Source organism: Odocoileus virginianus, chromosome 20 (genome assembly GCF_023699985.2).
Source record: "Odocoileus virginianus isolate 20LAN1187 ecotype Illinois chromosome 20, Ovbor_1.2, whole genome shotgun sequence".
NCBI lineage: Eukaryota > Metazoa > Chordata > Mammalia > Artiodactyla > Cervidae > Odocoileus > Odocoileus virginianus.
Genome location: NC_069693.1, coordinates 26,127,956 through 26,145,910, shown reverse-complemented (window position 1 = coordinate 26,145,910; position 17,955 = coordinate 26,127,956). Strand labels below are relative to the sequence as shown.

The 17,955-nt window shown below is 54.0% G+C and overlaps 2 protein-coding genes across 3 annotated transcripts; one reads left to right on the top strand and one right to left on the bottom strand.

The window, feature by feature from the left end:
* Window positions 1–1,246: 1,246 nt before the first annotated feature.
* On the bottom strand, window positions 1,247–12,125 carry LOC110131924 (Leucine-rich repeat-containing protein 29). The gene is made up of 6 exons (XM_020884895.2): window positions 12,044–12,125; window positions 4,092–4,408; window positions 2,652–2,867; window positions 2,377–2,520; window positions 1,990–2,207; window positions 1,247–1,906 (listed from the first exon to the last, which is right to left on the bottom strand). Exons 2-6 carry the CDS (start codon window positions 4,203–4,205, stop codon window positions 1,738–1,740), a joined length of 861 nt encoding a protein of 286 aa, XP_020740554.2. The 5' UTR covers window positions 4,206–4,408; window positions 12,044–12,125; the 3' UTR covers window positions 1,247–1,737.
* On the top strand, window positions 6,858–17,848 carry TMEM208 (transmembrane protein 208). 2 transcript variants are annotated; one of them, XM_070451188.1, is made up of 7 exons: window positions 6,858–7,055; window positions 15,513–15,686; window positions 16,196–16,291; window positions 16,788–16,847; window positions 16,930–17,066; window positions 17,376–17,460; window positions 17,560–17,848. In XM_070451188.1, the coding sequence occupies exons 1-7, from the start codon at window positions 6,864–6,866 to the stop codon at window positions 17,695–17,697; spliced, it is 882 nt and encodes a 293-aa protein (XP_070307289.1). In that variant the 5' UTR covers window positions 6,858–6,863; the 3' UTR covers window positions 17,698–17,848. The 2 variants fall into 2 exon arrangements, with proteins under 2 accessions (XP_070307289.1, XP_020740553.1); XM_020884894.2 differs by lacking the exon at window positions 6,858–7,055 and having other exon boundaries at window positions 15,642–15,757.
* Window positions 17,849–17,955: the final 107 nt, after the last annotated feature.

The following is a 17,955-nucleotide window of genomic DNA, read 5'->3' as shown; positions in this document are numbered from 1 at the left end:
CTGAGGCAGAGAGGAGCACACCCACCCCCAGGACCCACAGACAGGCTGGAAGCTGCTAGCCATCACCCTCTGATCTTCATGCCTCTCACTACCTCTCCTTCCCAGTGCCTCCTCAAAATATCTTTAAGTGTTAACCATCACCACGTTGCCTAGAAACTGATGGTATGGCACCTCCCTTGAAGAATGTTCCGGGGGAGTACTTGCTTCCCACCCCCTAGCTATGCTTCTTACTTGGGCATCTAGGGCCCCACGTGCCCACTCCTGTATTCAGACTTCCCATCCCACTTAGAATAGTCCCTGTTGAGTTCAAGGTGAAAAATGTATCACCCAGATGCAGTTACATCTCCTGATACCTTCAGTTCTTTTTCAATGTCTCCAGTCGCTTGTACAGGCCACCATCATCTTAGCAAGAACCTCCTGACTTCCTGCTTCCTGCCTTGCCCTCCAGTCTTCTCAATACCACCTACTCCAACTGCTTTCTCAAACAGGAAACTGACCTGATTACACACACACATCACCCCCTCCTGTTTCTCCCGTGTCTCCCTGTTGTCTGTGGATAACAGTCATGGTACCATGACTGAACAGAACTGAGCTGGGATGCAGACATGCCATGGTTTACCCCTTTCAACAGAGTGCCCGTAGCTTACAGAGCTCTTGATGCTTGATTCAAGCTGGCATCCTCCCTGCTCACTTTGGGAGCTGGGAACCCCCTACCCAGCCCCAACTCTGGCCTGCCCACGTGCACCTCCCCAGGTCCCTTCTGCCTGTTTGTCCCCTTTCCTCCCTCTTCTTTCACTGACTTGATTTCTTTCACTTTCTTTGACTTTTCAGGCTAAGCTCATGCTCCCCTGGGCTCCTAGACCCAGGAGCTTCTTTCTGTTTTAGAAGGTTGGACCTCTAATGACCTTTCCTACCCAGAGATGCTCTCTCTTGTGTCTTATGTGTAAGTACTGAAAAACCCCATTGACTCAACCATCCTTACTCTCTATGCTCCTGGGATCTTCACATGGACATGGCTTTGCTGTGGGACATGTGCCAGGGCTCATGCTCGGGAGAAGCCTCTGGCATCTCCCACCATGTGGGGAAGAAGCTAGGACCTGCTCGGGGCACCTGTTGGGCCAGGTGTGAGAAAGAAGCTGTCTGTCCCTCTGGCATTTCCTACACATTGTCCCTGGGCTGGGCTGGGCTGGGCCGCTTCACTGAGGTGGGGAGGGGCCCTTTGGTCTGAGAACTTCAGACAAGGAAGAAAGATCTGGAATTTTTAATCTTGGGTATACAACAAAGACTGTGGCTTAGCTGCTAAAACTCAGTGCTGGTGGGGGGCTGGGAGAGCTATAGGGAACAAGGCTGGGCACAGGCCTCAGTGTGAGAAGTGGGTGGAACAAAAGGTGCCAGGGTCCACTCTTTCCAGCATCAGACCCAGCCCACCAATGGCCTGGCCTCTGGACCCAGGCCTGGACAGGCGAGCAGGATCTGGCATTTCCGGGGGCCTGTGGCAGTGCCATGTAGCTGGAGAAGGTTCCTGTGGGCTGTGGGGCAGGCAGGCAAGAAGCCTGGTAGGCTGTCCTGGTATCATCCCACTCTCAGACCCAGTGAAGGGGTTTCTAGTTTGGGGAAGGCCCTCTGGGGCATGTAACAGAGAGGGGCAGAGGGAGCTGAGTCAAACTCCAGGTCCAGAGGCCAGGACCAGGGATGCTGGAGATGACAGAGGCTGAGCCACTGGTCACTGATCTGGCCTCAGAGTGTTAGGGTCAGGTCTGCCCCTCCCACGAAGCGGGACTGGATGCAGGTCACCTCAGGCAGTCGGGCTTGGAAGCGCCTGACGGAGGCTATGCTGATGCCGGGGCACATGGCCACATCTACCATCCGCAGCTGCCTGCACGCCTGCCCGATGGAATCCAGAGTTCTGCAGGGAAGCCGCCGGGTGAGCACCTGACCCGGCCCAGGCCCAGCCAGCCCCCACCGCAGGCAGCCCCCGATACACTCAACTGCTCCGTGAGCTGACTGCAGCTGGACAGGTTGAGGTGCTGCATCCTCGGCCAGGAGCTGGCCGCCTGCGCCCAGCCGTGGTCGCTGAGGAGGCTGCAGTGACTCAGCGCCAAGCGCTCCAGGCTGGGGCAGCCCTTGGCCACAGCCACCAAGGCCTTGTCTGTGAGTGCTGGCAGCAGGCTCAGTGACAGCTGCCTCAGCTGGGGGAACCGGAGCACCTGCGAGGATGCAGTAGGGATGGGGAGGGTAACGAGGCCCTGGAGCCCTTCCAGCTTCCCCCACCCCCAGCCAGAGGAAATGCCACATCCAGCAGAAGCCCATGAGAAAAACGCTTGTTTCAAGCAAAAAGCTCCAGTCCCAGGCCTATCCACGCCCCCAGCCTCACACCTTGGTCAAACTGGCATCAGTCAGCTTGCTGCAGGCTGTGAGGTCTAGCTCCCGCAGGGCCTGCAGCACGAGCAGGGAGGGGCCCTGTGGCTGGGGAAAGAGGTCCTTGGGGCTGGAGGCCCAGTGCTCCAGCTCTTCGTGGGGCTGCGGGAGGAAGCTCCTGCTGCTCAGGTTCCTCCTGAGTTTGGCCCTCAACTGTTGCCGGACAGGGACGAAGGAGGGCAGCTGAGCCCAGGTACCCCCACCAGCCCACCATGACTTCGAGGGTCTCACACCTGAGGCTCCTGCGAAGGTGCCTTGATGGGCTCCCCCAGCCCCAGGAGCCCCCAGTCACCAAGCTCCTTGCACCAGGCCAGGCGTAGGACTGAGAGGTGGGTGAGGTAGGTGCAGATGGCCTGCAGGGTCTGGTTGGTGAGGGCCACACAGGAGGACAAGTCTAGCACCCTGAGGCGTGGGCCCAGCGCTGGGATCAGGGAGAGCACCGAGGCATCCTACGAGGGAAGTGGAAAAGGGAGCAGGTGATGGGGAGGTGCCCGCTGCTTGTGCCACCAGGTGTGGCAGGCTATGAGGTCCAGCTCCCACGGGGCCTGGAGCATGAGCAGGCCCTGTGGCTAGGAAGAGGGGTCCTTGGGGCTGGAGGCCCAGTGCTCCAGCTCTTGGTGGGGCTGTGGGAGGAAGCTCTTGCTGCTCAGGCAGGGAGGGGTCCCAGGAAGGTTCTGCCCAAAGTTACAGCCCCACAGGCAACAGGAAACTGTCACAGGGCCCACGGAAGGGTGCATCAGTGTTCCTGCGCTGTGTGTCACAGTGGATGTGATGGGCTGAGAAGGGGGAACACAGGGAGAAGGACAAATACCTAGACTGGCTGGTGTGGGAAGGATGTAGGTGAAAATCTCTAAGGCGTTCACCCTCTCTGTGGTCCCAGCACCAGTCAACCAGGTACACTCCCTCTAGGACTGGGAGGACATACAGCAGAGCTGCCACCTGCCAGGAGTGGTTGGGGGATGGGGGGGGGGGGGTAAGAACTAAGGGCAGGACAGAGGAAGCTGCTTTGTAGAGATGCAGACATGGGAACATGGGCCTCTAGAGAGAGTGCTTAAGAGACACACGATCGACACAGTGAGGATGAAGTAGGGCAAGAGAGGCACTTGGGGGGAAACGTTGAATGCTTTTCAGGTGAAGAATGCTCTGGGCACAGTTGCAGATTGAAGGAATAACCTGCTAAAGAGGGAGGGAGCGACACTGCTAAGACAGGACCACCACCCAGAGGGACAGGGCTGAGCCCTACTGAAGGGACCGGCGTCAGCCAAAAGTGACCCTCTTCCTCCCTTGTCACATGGCCTCCCCAGGGCCCCTCCTGAGCAACTACTGCTATGTGACCTCGGGGCCCCTTTCCCCAGGGCCTGGTTCTGTCACCCCTGCCCCCAGAACACCCACCCTCAGTCCCCTCCCCAGACTGCAATGATCACCAAGCACCGGACTTGTGAGGTGTGGGTCACCTCGTGGGCTGGGCCCCTCTGGTCTCCGGGACCTCCCTCTGCATGGACCCACCACGGGGGCGGCAGGGAGGAGTGTGGGCAGCAGCACCGTCTGCCTAGGCACCTTTCCACTTCCAGCTGACTTGGACACAAACACGGGGCACCTCCCTGGTGCCAGGCTCCCAGTTCCCCCAATCCCTGGCCCTGGTGAGGAAGGAAGGAAGGGGGTGGAACGCTCACCTTGAGTGAGGAGCAGTAGGCCAGGCTGAGGGAGGCCAGTGGGGGTGGAGGTCCACACACCGAGCCCAGAGACTGGGCCAGCTCCCGCCCTCTCACCAGGCAGCACTCAGCCATGTCGAGGCTCTGCAGTTCCCGCAGGCCCCCCAGGGCCGAGCATCCTGCGTCTGTCAGCCGCTGCAGCTTCCTCAGGCTCAGGCGCCGCAGGTGCCGCAGGCCCCGGCTCACGGCCAGGACTGCTCCATCAGTCAGTTCTGAGCAGCCACTGAGATCCAGGGAGGTAAGGCCTGGTTGCTGGTGGCAAAGGGCGGCCACGGCCTCTGTGGAGAGGTCCCGGCAGCTATGCAGGCTCAGGTTCTGCAGCTGCAGCCCGGCCACCTGGCCCAGCGCCCGCAGGGCCTCGGGCGGCAAGCCAGTGCCGCTCAGGTCCAGGGTGTGCAGCCTGCCGGCCCGCTCCTTCAGGAATCGCAGCAGGTTACGGAAGGAGAGTTGAGAGGGGGAGGAGTCCTGGGGGTCAATGGAGCCCCAGGATGGGCCTAGCTGGAAGGTGAGGTGGCAATAGGCCAAGGAGAGGCGCTCCAGGCAGGGGGCACAACTGCTGAGCCGGTTGAAGCTGAGGTCGGCCAGGTCCCGAAGGCTAGCCAGGCTGAGCTCACGGAGGCCACTCAGCGCCTGCTGGACCTGCTGCGCCGTCTCAGGCTGAGCCAGCAGCATGCCCGACGTGAAGAGGCTGTTGCAGCCACTGAGGTCTAGGATACGCAGGGCCGGGCAGCCCAGGATCAGAGCCATGAAGGAGGCCTCTGTGGGGCTGCCCCCACCAAGGCACAAGCTCTGCAGGTGTGGGCCCAGGTGGTGGGTAACAGACTGCAGCACCTGGAGTGAAGCCGGAGAGCCATCCAGGTTGGTCAGGCTGATGCAGGTGACGCCCCTGAGACCCAGGCTCTTGATGACCGGAAGGGAGGCAGATGACACAGGGATGTTGTACTGCACGCTGGCCTACGGGGCAGCAGCGGGCCTGGGGTTAGCCCTCTGGCTTCACAGTGTGCCAGCCATTGGGTCTGGTGGCAATTTGCTGGCCAGAGTTTAAGGGAAGGTCAGGAAGGGCCCTTCAACAATGGGGACCCACTGTGGTGTCATGTGCCTGAGGGGGTGCTGATGGGAAGTGGGAGCAGGGAGGACGGGTCATACTGGGGCTCAAGGGGGAGGAATACAAGGGGAGGACAGAAAGTTAGTGATGGCCGGGGCTGAGTGCCTATGGAGAGGCTGGGCCAGAGTGGGGACTTGGCATGCTAGGTACAGGAGGTCTGGGGGACGGCCTGGAGGAGAGCCAGCAAAGGTCCCTGGGAGCAGGAGGACAAAGCATTCTGGACCCCAACTTTGGGGACTTTCAGAAGGTGGCCTTGAGACCCACGGACTCCAAATCCAGGGCCTCAGCTAAGCGTTAGCTAAGCAATCAGCCTCCCCCACTTTCTCAAGAGCATATAAATAGCCCTGAGAGCAGCTGAGGGCGGGAAGAAGCAACGGCAGGTGTTGCTCACCACAACGCCCTGTGGTCCAGATGCCAGAGATCTGGGGCAGGCAGTGAGGCCAAGGTACTCTGGTGGCCTCAGTGTCTCGGCCACAGGAATGTTTGCAAAACCGGCTTTTGTGTGTAAGTGAAAAATGTGCCTACGCATGTGAGTGTGGTGTGTGGATGCGTGTGTATGCGCACACGTGAATGCCCTTTAGGCTGGAGATTCCAGATGCGCTTGTGATCCCTGGTCTTATCTCTGGAGGGTCTGTCTTATTCCTGCAGGTGAGGAGGGAGAAGTGTACTATTTCTCTAGACAGGAACTCAGAGAACAAATTTCAGAGGCAGGGAGGAAGTTGGCCCAACTGGAGAGGAACTGGGGACGGAGCTTGGGGAGCACGGAGCTGGAGTCCGGTGGGGCGGGGACGCAAGCTCAGGGCTAGTTGTGGGGAAAGGTTGGCTTGTTTAGGAGTGTGAGGAACCGCCAGTAAGAGTTGTTTTCAGAGAACCTTGCCTGATCTTGTGATAGAGGGAGCCAAAGGACAAAAAGTACAGGAATGTGTGGAACTGGTCTGTCGGGGAGGGAGAAGAGGGCTTGGCTTCTGAAACCCTAGCCCCATTTCTCTACCCCCACCAAGGCCCAGGATGCAGGCAAGTGATACTCATAGATTCTTGTTTTCACAAGCAAGCTCCCCCCCAAACCTGTCCAGTGAGTAACAGGAAGAACAGAAGAACAAGCTGACATTCCCTGCTTGTCCCCCACAGAAAATCATCAAAAGGGAACCAGAAAGCTCAAAATGATGCATAATATGTGCTCCCTGCAAGATGTTTATCAATGGGATTCTTCCAGGAAGACAGGTGGAACTCATTCCCAGGTGTGGAGACCCCACCTGGCTTCTGCCCCAGAGAAGCAGCAGCCCCCGAGGGCTGTCGTCCTGGGAACGAGCCTGTGGTAAGAGGGAGACCAGCTCCCACCAATTTCACGGGAATCAGGGAGTCAAACCACGTTCTCAGACCCCATGGTCAATACGGGTGAGAGGAGCTCTGCCCATAGATCCCCCCATGGACACCAGGAGACTGTGGGGAGTGGGGACGCCAGAGACCTGGGTCCCTCTCTCAGATTTGAGGAGAGCTGGCGAAGATGCCAGTGTGTGAGGTTGGGGAGGGTACTGAAAAAGTCAGGGAGAATAGTTTTAAGAAAGGAACGGTAAAGCATGCCTCCAGCCATTTCAAAGCCCTGCAGTGCTAGATGAGCCAATCTCATAATGAGTAGAATGAACTCTGGTGGGGGGAGTATAGAGCAGTGCTGGTTGCCAGGCAGCACCTGCCCCCACCAGTCACATGGCACCCCGCAGCCCCCAGCTCCAGCCGCCTTCAGTCTTCCTTCTTTCCCTATCTTCCTGAGCCTTGGCTGCCAGCAGTGTTCCTCCCTCTCCCACTGCCTTCCTATACACAAGGTAAACCAACAGCCCAGGGTCCAAGTGCAGGGCTGGCAGGTGGCCCCAGGAGCTACCTAGTGAAGGAGCAGGGCCTGGCCTAAAGGACTTCCAACTATGGGGCCGGGTGAGTTTTGAGGCCACCTCCCTACTCCCCATAGTTTTTCCTGGTGGGAAGAAGACGGCCTCTAAGCCATCACTCAGGTGGTCTACCTGGGACTCAGATACAGAAGTCCAGGAGCAGCCTGTTGGGGATATTTACCCTCTGTGGACAGCCTTCTGGGTTCTGGTCTTTACCCCAGTGTAGGAAAGTCCCCCTCCCCAGGCCCTGGGAAGATGCTTCTAAAGCCCCAAGGGAGTATAACATGGGTACCTGCTCCAGCTTCAGCTGCCTCGGCAGAGGGGCCAACTAGCCCCCTGGTCTCCTCCCTTCTATGCTGGCATCTTAAGAGTAAATGCGGACTCATTTGGAAAAATGCCCTAAACCTGCTAAAAGCAATACGTGTTCCTTGACTGTGAAAGGCCAGGACTCTGTTGTAACTACTGAAGTCCTGAGCTGAGGCAGCAGGCCTGTGTGCAGACTTGGAAAGCCATCTGAGAGAAGCATGCCTCTCCTGTCTGCCAGCACAGGGATCCAAAGTTAGCATGCCTGTTTTCCGGAAGGACTTTGAGGAAGCATATGTCCTGGTGCCCAGGGGCTTTGGTCTCCAGAGAGGAATCAGACTTTGGGGCTCATTTCTAGAGGCTTTTATAGACACCTCAGGCACGAGAAGGCAGCAGGGGGCAGGAGCTGTCCTGAGATCTTCACAGTGACCAGCATGGTGGCAGCACCCCCGCCCCAGTCCCAGGTATGGACAGAGCCCAGGTGTACATCAGGCCCTGCCTTTGTCTGTCTTCTTATTTGAGAAAAAGTGGAAATAAGTGGGGGCAGGTGAGGGAGATTAAGAAGTTACCAAGTTGAGCATCCTAGCCTGACCTGGAGCCATACGGCTTGGCCTTGGTGAGCCAGAATCTTCCACAGCATCTACTAGCTGGGGCACCACCTCCTCAACCGGCTGCACCCTGGGAGATGGGTCCTGTCAATAGGGCTCCAGAGATTGTTCTCTGGGACATGGTGGTGTCAGCCCTAGAAGCCCAGGTATCTGTGGCCTGGCTTCTCAGGGCTCCCAGTCCTGGCGGTGGAGTAGGGCTTTGCAGAGTCACCGAACGGGTCTTTGTCAGTGCTCTATCTGGAGCTCAGGGTTCACTGGAGAAGCTCCAGTGCTAAAATGGTAGGCTCTGGATCCCAAACTCTGACCCTGGCCTCCTCCTCTTCTTCCTTCCCTCACTCCTGTTCCAGTCTCACCTTCATCCCTGGGGCCTGACTGCCCACTTGGCTTCTTCTGCACCCTCCTTTGCTGGACTCCAAGAAGCCTCCCTGACTGATGACCTCTCATCAGGGTCCCCGTGGCCCTGCCCATCATGTGGGTGCACCTGCTCTCTGGGCCCTCTGCCCAGCCAGGGATGATGAGACCATGGCCTCCTCTCGGTACGTGCTGTCCGAGGAAGCCACAGCCTCCCTTCCTGTCTGCACTGGCTCCCCTCTCCTCACAGCCCCTCTCTTCTCACTCCCCTTGTCTTCTTTCCAAGCCCCCGATGCTACTGCAGCTCCCTCCCCTCACTCCAGCCTTCTCAGATATGTTTCAAATAGAAACCAATGCTCTTAGGTGGGAAGGCCCTCTTTCTTCCCTGTTCCCATCCACCAGCCCATCCTTGGCAGGACCCATCTGAACCTCCTTCCCTATTCTGCTCTTGGGTTCAAGGAGACTCCTTCTCCTGGCCTACTGAGCCTGTCCCCACCCTCTCCTCTGAGAATCCCCAAATCTCTGCCTTTCCACTGCTCCTTCCTCAGAGTCCACAAACACCCCAGAGTCTTAACAAAGGCCTCCCTTGATCCTACAACCCCCTCACCCCTCCCCTTTACTATCACGCTTCTTGGAAGCACATGGGTGCCCACACCCACTGTGGCCACCTCTTGACCACAGTTTTGCCCACTAATCCCTCCACCACTGTCCCCACAGAATCCCTCATTCCCAGAAACAGCCCCTCTCCAGCAAGATCACCAATATCCGGGGGCTCCCCTGCAGACCTTCCACAGGTGTCCTTCCTCTCTGCTGCGCCATGGTGCCTACTCGATACGGCCTGTCTCCCCGGTGTTCTTTCCTATTGGGGGTTCTGAGACTCTGCCCTCTTGTCTCTCCTACCTTCTAGCCTGTTCCCTGTTTGGGGTCATCAAAGATCAGAAAGACCCAGTCCATGGACCAGTGGGTTCCCCATGAATTGTTCCATTCCACCACACACACACACACACACACACACACACACACACACACACACACACAGAGTTTCCCTCCACGTGCACCCCAGCAGACTTCATGCCATTCCAGCTACTCTGTTCCCTGTTTGGGGTCATCAAAGAGCAGAAAGACCCAGTCCATGGACCAGTGGGTTCCCCATGAATTGTTCCATTCCACCACACACACACACACACACACACACACACACACACACACAGTTTCCCTCCATGTGCACCCCAGCAGACTTCATGCCATTCCAGCTACTTTGTTTCCCACACCTTCTTCCTGGGCACCAGATACTGGAAGCCATGACCTGATGGACCTCTCTCCAGATACAGGGATGCATTATGCCCAAATCTGAATTTACTGTCTTATCCCCGCTTCTCCCAAACTCCCAGTGCCTTCTACCAAATCACCTAAGTCAGAAATCTGGCAATCATCCTAGACTGCTCCCTCATATCCACAACGTCCAAGGTCCTTTCCAGTCCATCTCCCATTTCCTCCTGGCCTTCAATCTCTCTGGCTCCAGTCTACTCTTGGTATTGTCAACAGAGTGATCGTGACGAAAGGCAACTGACCACGTTTTTCGGGGCCTTGGTGGTTCATCACTGCACAGGATGGAAGCTGAGCTTCCCGGCTGGCATTCAGGGCCCGCCTACTTCTTCAGCCCCAGCTTTCCCATGCCTGCTCCCCACTCTGGCTCTGGAATGCTAATTTCAGACCACTGTCTCATACTTCCATGCCTGGGTTCAGCTGTTTTTTTTCTGGGGGTGGGGGGTGGTCTGACCCCTCACCTATTCCTTAACAAATATGTATCCTCTCTCAAGATTTAACCCAAGCATCCCCTTCTCCATGAAGTCTTCTGTGAATCTTCTCTGCATCTTTGGTATGCATCATGCACCTTTCTTAAGATTTTGAGCGCAGTGCTGTGTCTCTCTCACTGTCAACTCTGAGTGCTGTGTCTGCCCCAGCCCTGGGGCCTAGCACAGTGCTTGGGCACAGAGGTAGCATCACCATCCGAATGAGTGAGGCCTCTCTACAGGCCCCTCCTCCTCTCCTTGCCTTTGGACTGGTATCCTTCCTGGACAGTCTCTGTGGCCTGCTCTTCAGGGCTCCTCTTGTTCTCCCCAGGGAAAGTGACTTAGATCCAAGGCTTAAATCTCCACCTGTTCTTAAATGACACCTTCATCTATATTTATTACCCAGAACTTTCTCTTGAATTCCTCTCTCAGAAGTCCAACTACCAACTGGATCTCGCCATTTAGATGTTTTATACTTCATATTTTCAACAAATTCAAACCAAATTTCTTTAGAAACTAGGCTCAATGACACTGGAGAGAGAACTCAACAACAACCCTACTTAAACGCTCATTTAAAATGTGACAGAGGAGGTTTCCAATCCATTATACATAAATGGTACTTGGGCTACTTGAAAACTAATCAGTTTAGCTCCTTACCTTACAGCATAAGTCAAAATAAATTACATCAAATATATATGTGTGTGTGTGTGTGTGTGTGTATAAATTCAAGCCATAAAACAATTTTGCTGTGAACCTAAAACTGATCTAAGAAGTAAATCGAAATTTAAAAAAAAAAAGCAAAATATGAGTGTATATTTATCAAATCTCCGAAGAGGCAAAGTATCTCTAAAGCAATGGCAGAAATAAAGAAAAGAATGTTCAGAGTCAACAACCCAAAAATTTAACCCCTGTATATCTCATAAACAACACATATCTACAAATCAAATTTTAAAAGGCAAATATATGAGGAATATATTTCAGTAAGTATGTAAAAGATTAACTTCTTTAATGTATAAAATGTTCATACAAATCAATAAGAAAAATACTAAGACCCCAATAATTAGACAAGGAACAGAAATACACAAAAGAGGGAAATATAAATGGTCCACTAATGAGAAAATTGTTCAACCTCAGTGACAGTCAAAACTGAAACAAAGGGCTCTTACTGCTTGCCTTTCCAACTAGCACAAATGCCTGCACTCACCTCCTAGGGGGTTGTCTCCCTATGAATCACCTCTCAGTCCACTCTGCACTGTGGAGGTCTAAGACATAAATCACTGCATGTCACTCCCCTGCCTAATGTTCCTTTAATGTTCCATGGGTTACCTGGTTACCCATGATGATAACCAGGAGAAAGCCCTAGCAATGCCACCTGGCACATCTGTCTTGCTTTCTGACCCCTTTCTAGCCTCATCTCCCACCACTTCTCTCCAACACACCTAAGTTCCAGTCATAGCGAACCTGGGTGGTCGTTTCCTGAACTATTTCACACCTTGATGCCTTCGCCTGTGCGGTTATTGAGTCCTGAAGACCAACCTTCATGCTCCTCATCCTGTTCCTTCAGGAAGCCTTCCCTGATGCTGCCAGTCTCCTTCCATGTCCTTAATGTTCCCATGGCCCCCTTCATGCCAATGCCCTGAGCACACAACATCATGATCACTCACTTATTTGTCTTTTTCCTTCACTAGACTATGAGCTTCTCAGGGGAGGGGAATATGTTTGGTTCATCTGTAGAGTCCCAGTACTGGACCCAGAGCCAAGTATGTATGAATAAATATGCAGGAATGAATGGATGGATGATGTATGAGTAGGGCCACGAGCAAGCTGAAGTGAGACATACTGAGAATGGGCTAGGTGAGGGTAGGCACCTTACCTCCCGAAGGGCATTCTGGGCTGCACAGTACCAAGCCCGGCTCACGAGGGAGGCCTCTTTCTGATCTGACAGAGGCAGGAAGCTCAGAATATATGTGACCATCTGAGGGAAAAAGACAGGGCATTGGGGCTGTTAGTGCTGGTGGGGCCCTCTGAAATCTTCTCTGTCTGGCAGCACAGTAGGTCAGAGGGGACTAGAGCACTGGCTTCTAGCTCATCTTGGATCCTAAGCTTCAGAAAGTCTTCACTTGTCCTCTCCAGTCTCCCGTATCTTTACTGGGAACAAACCTTTGCTGAGCACCATCTGGATGCAGGTTTGTTCTGATAAAAATCAAACTTCCTGCTCAATTTGATAAAAAGGGCCTGGGCACTGGGACTAGATGAACCTAGTTTAGATCCTTATTCTCTCAACTGACCCCTCTGAGCCTTATTTTTCTTATCTATAAAAAGACAGTTGTAGTGAGATTTAAGTGGGTTGCTGTGACAGTTAAATATCATGGTAAAGTGTCTTGCATAGGATCTAGAACACAGCAAGGCAAGTGCTGATCTTGAGGAAGTTACACTGGGACTGCACTCTTTCAGTCTTCTTCACAGCTTCTCAGCCGGCTGTTACAATTCTCAGCAAGACCCATCCTGGTAGGCTAAGGCTCTCACTCCACCTATGCTCTACGAGGCTGGGGGTGGAGGACTTATTAGGGACTGGGGAAGGGAGCTGCCTGTGAGACCAAGAATAATCTGGTATTAACTATTCTTTTCTTCTGGTATCTTCCCTCCTTGACTTCTGTGACACTGTTTTCTAGGGCTCCACTCACCACTCCAATTGCCCTGTTTCTAGATTCTTCTGTGGCTCCCAGGGCTCAGACCTGAGTCTTTCAATTTGTTCACTTTCTAGGATAATAAATTCACTTGCATTGCTTTAACAATTACCTCTATAAGAATAACCAACAATTCAATATTCCATATTGTTTTATCATTCATGTGCTAGTCTAGTATTGCCAACTGTCCACAGGATTCTTCATCCAAATGTTTTACCATCACCTTCACCGCAGTCCAAAGCAGCCCCTCCTCCCAACTTTCCAGCCCCCAAACTTCAATCCCAACAGAGCATCTCGCCTGAAGATCCTGATAAAACTTTATACTCTTCATGCTCGTCTGTCCCTTGCTCCAGATACAGGTATAAAGCATAGGCTTTACTTAAGACTCATTCAAATCCCAGCTCCACCAGTTCCTAGCTGTGTGACCTCAGGCAAGATATGTGATGTCTCTGAACCTCAACCCACACCTGTAAAGTGGGGATATTAAAAAAATCTAGATCACAGTCTTATGTGCTGTGCTTAGTCATTCAGTCATGTCCAACTCTGCAACCCCATGGACTGTAGCCCGCCAGGCTCCTCTGTCCATGGGGATTCTCCCAGGCAAGAATACTGGAGTGGGGTGCCATGCCCTCCTCCAGGGCATCTTCCCAACCAGGGATCAAACCCAGGTCTCCCGTATTGCAGGCGGATTCTTTACTATCTGAGCCACCAGGGAAGCCCAAGAATACTGGAGTGGGCACCCTTTCCATTCTCCAGGGGAACTTCCCAACATAGGAATCAAACAGGTCTCCTGCATTGCAGGAGTCTTTAGTAGCTGCCCTCACAGTCTTCTGACAGGGATCAAATTATAATTTATATATATATAAATTTAATAGATATAATATGCTTCACACCTAGTAGATGGTCCATAAATGGTTCCTGGATTGCTGTTATTAATAATTCTACCTTTGAAACCTTACCACCTTAGTAGCCCAGATCTTCCTCACCCCAGACCAGGGTTTCTTCCACCATCTCCCACCTGATCTCCTTGCCTCCAGGTTCATCCTTGCTAATCATTCTACAGACTGCAACAAGGTTAATTTTCCTAAGAAACAGCTTTCAGTCTCAGTGCATTCCTGATGAAAACCTTTGGGGTTCCCCAATACCCTCAAGACAAAATTTCTTCTCCTGAGTCAGCACTGCCAGGCCTCCATGCCTGACTGTACCCCTGATCCCAGAGCTTCCACAAGCCAGTCTTCCCAGTGTCCTACAAACACAGCAAGTTGATTTTCTTATTTCCTTCTGCCAATGTGGGCCTTTTTCCTGGAATGCCCTTAAGCTTGACCCTCACCAGCCCACTTGGTCTCTTCTTCCCTTCCCTGATTGCTAGTACACAGAAGGTACTTAGTCAGTACTTACTGGATTGAATTAAATAAGAATGGACAGTCTTTTACCTCTCTTTTCACCAAAGATTTGCTCAAGGAATGGGTGGGAAGATAAAACAGATCATTACTGAGAGGAGAATGACTGGCGAGAACAACTTCTGGGCCAGGGAGGCTAGGCCTGGGGAAGAGACCTTTGATGGGGACTGAAACTGACCATGCTCCAATCCCCAAGAGGAGGCAGGAAAACTTGTCTGAGCTGAGGTAAGATAGTGGTCATCCTGTCTTCTGGGGTTCAGTAGCCAACCCCAGAGCAAAAGGAGGGCAACAAACCTGTCCTCACTGAGAGGGGGAAGCATGAGTGTTTGAGTTGAGAAGGGGGAAGGCCTTTCTAGAGGGAACAGAAGAGGCAGTGATAAGGGTGGAGTGGCCATCCCAGGAACTCCATCCCAAGGAGCTACTATAGATATGACTGGTCATCTTTGTGATCCATGGTGATGGGACAGATATCCTCTGGGGCAGAAGGGGGAAAGGATGCCATCTCAGGGGTTCATTGGAGGTGGAACATCATTCCAAGGCCGATGGGGAAAGGGTGCCCTGTCTCTCTTGGGCAGTGGGAGGGGTCTGCCAACTTTCTGGGCAAACAGGATGGAGAGGCCATCCCAAGAGGCCACTGGGACAAAACTTATCTGTCTCGGGACAACAGCGGCAGAGTGATCTACCTCCAGTTTAAGTAGAGGGAGCAAACATCTCATGAAAGATGAAGGTGAAGGAGGCAGGGATGGCCATTACTAGGGGCTGAGGAAGTGGGGAGCAGGCCTGTCCTCGGTGAGGGAACTCAGAGACCATGCCCGAAGTTGATGGGAAGGGGCAGCAGTCTCTCGAAGGGAAGGGAATGGAGCGACCATTCCAAGGGACAAATGGGGGTAAGATCGGTTACCCTTCGGGGCTGATGGGATGCAGCGGACATCTTCCAGAACTGAGGGGGAGGGACGACCATCTCAAGAGATCAGGGGTAGGCAGAGAGGCCCTGTCCTCGCTGAGGTGACAGCAGCTATCTCCTGGGGCCGATGGGGAAGGAGAGGATGGTCCCCCAAGGTAAGGGGATAGAGTGGCCCAAAGGCGGCGGGGCCGTTACCCATAGCCTGCAGGTCCAGGGATCTCCCGGCCGGGTTGTTTCCGCCAGACTGGCGGGTCCGGGAGAGCTGTCTGACAGCCCCTCCCCACAGCCTGGGACCCCGAAGGCGGGGCCTGTCCCGAGCTAGGCCTGAGGGCAGCCTCCTCTCACCTCCAGCGGCAGCGACTCCGCCATCGCATCCCTGCTGCCTCCGCCCCCGCGCAAGGCTTTCTGGGAAGCGTAGTCCCACCGACTCTGGACGGCGGGGCTTGGGAAGGAAGTGGACCTACAACTTCCGTCCCAGGTGTGACGTATTGGATCTGCACCGGAAGTGTCTGTGCTGCCGATGTGGTACCTACTGAGTGCGGTTTTGGTCGCTCTCCCTTCTTTCCTTGGCTGGGTATTTGCGTCTCACTATGGCGGTAAGGAGGGCGAGTAGGGCGTGGTCCGCATGGCAAAGCGCTCCCGGGATCGGGCGACTGAAATCAGAAGAAGAGCTTCAAGGGAAATAGGTCAATCCAGCGCCCCCCCCCCCACCTTCGCTGGAGGGGGGCGCCATCCAGTGGCCATCCAGGACCATACCAGAGCTGGTGCCAGAGAGAGCTGGGCGTCTGTAGCAGACAGTACCAGGGCTGCAGAGATCGAGGGGCCTGAGGGGCGATGGGCGTCGATATCAAACAGTAACTAGCTAGAGATCTGAGGGGCTTGAGGCAGGATAGTGTCAGCCCCGAGCGGGTTTACTTCAGTAGAGGCCGGAGAGGGACGCCAGTCAAGCCCATTCAGCTAACCGGAATGGTGGGGAGGCTAAGGCAGGTCCTGACTGATGTGGGTTCTGATGGTATCTCATTATCTCTCTGCAGCCCAAAGGAAAAGTGGGCACGAGAGGGAAGAAGCAGATATTTGAGGAGAACAAAGAGACCCTGAAGTTCTACCTGCGAATCATACTGGGGGCTAATGTAAGTGCCTCCCTCCTTGGTTCCTTGCCCACCCAAGGTTCCATAGTCCTCAGCTCTGTTTGGTGGGGTGGAGTGGTGGGGGTGTGTGACAGCCAAAACTCCAGAAGAAAACTCCAGTTAAACATAAAGGAGAGAGACTTCCCTGGTGGTCCAGTGTCTAAGACTCCCTAGATCCCATATGCTACACTTAGGACCGAGTGCAGCCAAATAAATGAGAAAGAATCCTGGTGCAGAGAAAGTGCTGAATAGTCAAAATGAAAAACAAAAGCAAAATGAGGGTGTGAGTCTCAAATGAACCTGAGCCTTTCCCATCCTAAATGCACAGGGGCTTCTTTCCTGTGTCAGGGGTGTCTGGATATTCTGGGAGCAGATCTCTTCCCCCAACCTTGTAAGAAACGACTTGTCTCCTTTCATCACCTGGTCTAGAGTCAAAGTCAAGGAAGGTCCATGGTTTAGTAAGCTTTTGATCCTAGCCTGATCCTGTGTCTGCTTACAGGCCATTTACTGTCTTGTGACCTTGGTCTTTTTCTACTCATCTGCCTCATTTTGGGCCTGGGTAAGTGTCCCCCATCCTGCGAAGTGGGTAAGCCCATAGGGTCAGTGGCTGCCCTTTTAACACCCCCATTCTTATTCCACAGATGGCCCTGGTCTTTAGTCTGGCAGTATATGGGGCCAGCTACCACTCTATGAGCTCGATGGCAAGGGCAGCCTTCTCTGAGGATGGGGCCCTGGTGGATGGTGGAATGGATCTCAACATGGAGCAGGGCATGGCAGAGTGAGTGTCCCCCGCTGTCAGCCCAGGTGAGCAGCGCCAGGGCTGGGGTGCTGGGGCCCAGATAGCCCAAGACCCACAGCTGCCTGCAACTTGAAGAGGGTGGAAGGGAGTTGAACTAGGGCCCATCTCTTATTTTTGTTTTATGTAAAAATTTTTGGCTCTGCTGCGCATCTTGTGGGATCTTAGTTCCCCAACCAGGGATTGAACCCAGGCCTTCAGCAGTGAAAGCATGGAATCCTAAACCGCTGGACCACCAGGGAATTCCCCGGGTACTATTTTTGGCCCTTGCAGCTTCCCTTCTCTCCACAGGCACCTTAAAGATGTGATCCTACTGACAGCTATCGTGCAGGTGCTCAGCTGCTTCTCCCTCTACATCTGGTCCTTCTGGCTCCTGGTATGTGGGTTGTGGGACTCCCGAGGAGGAGCTGGCGCATCTAAGCCTTCTCTTCTTTCATTTCCTGTACCTGGCTTCAAGCTTCCTTTTTTCTCCTAGGCTCCAGGCAGAGCTCTTTACCTCCTGTGGGTCAATGTCCTGGGCCCCTGGTTCACAGCGGACAGTGGCGCCCCAGTGCCAGAGCACAATGAGAAACGGCAGCGCCGACAGGAGCGGCGGCAGATGAAGCGGTTATAGCCACTGACATTGTGGCCCCAGGTTTCTGAGCCCTGGGTGGCTCTTATCAGGCTGTGTGGTCCCCATGCCAGGAGCAGTGAGGGCCTAGTCCAGGGGCCAAAAGTGGTCTAGGGTATAGGATTGTTGAATAAATGGCTTATAATGTGGCTAATGGCTTTGTGGGTGATAATGAGAGAGCTAGGGCAGGAACAGCCAGTTCTTTGGGATTTTCTTTTCTGCTGTGGGCCAGCGTCGTGGGTACCCTGAAGGAAGAAAAAG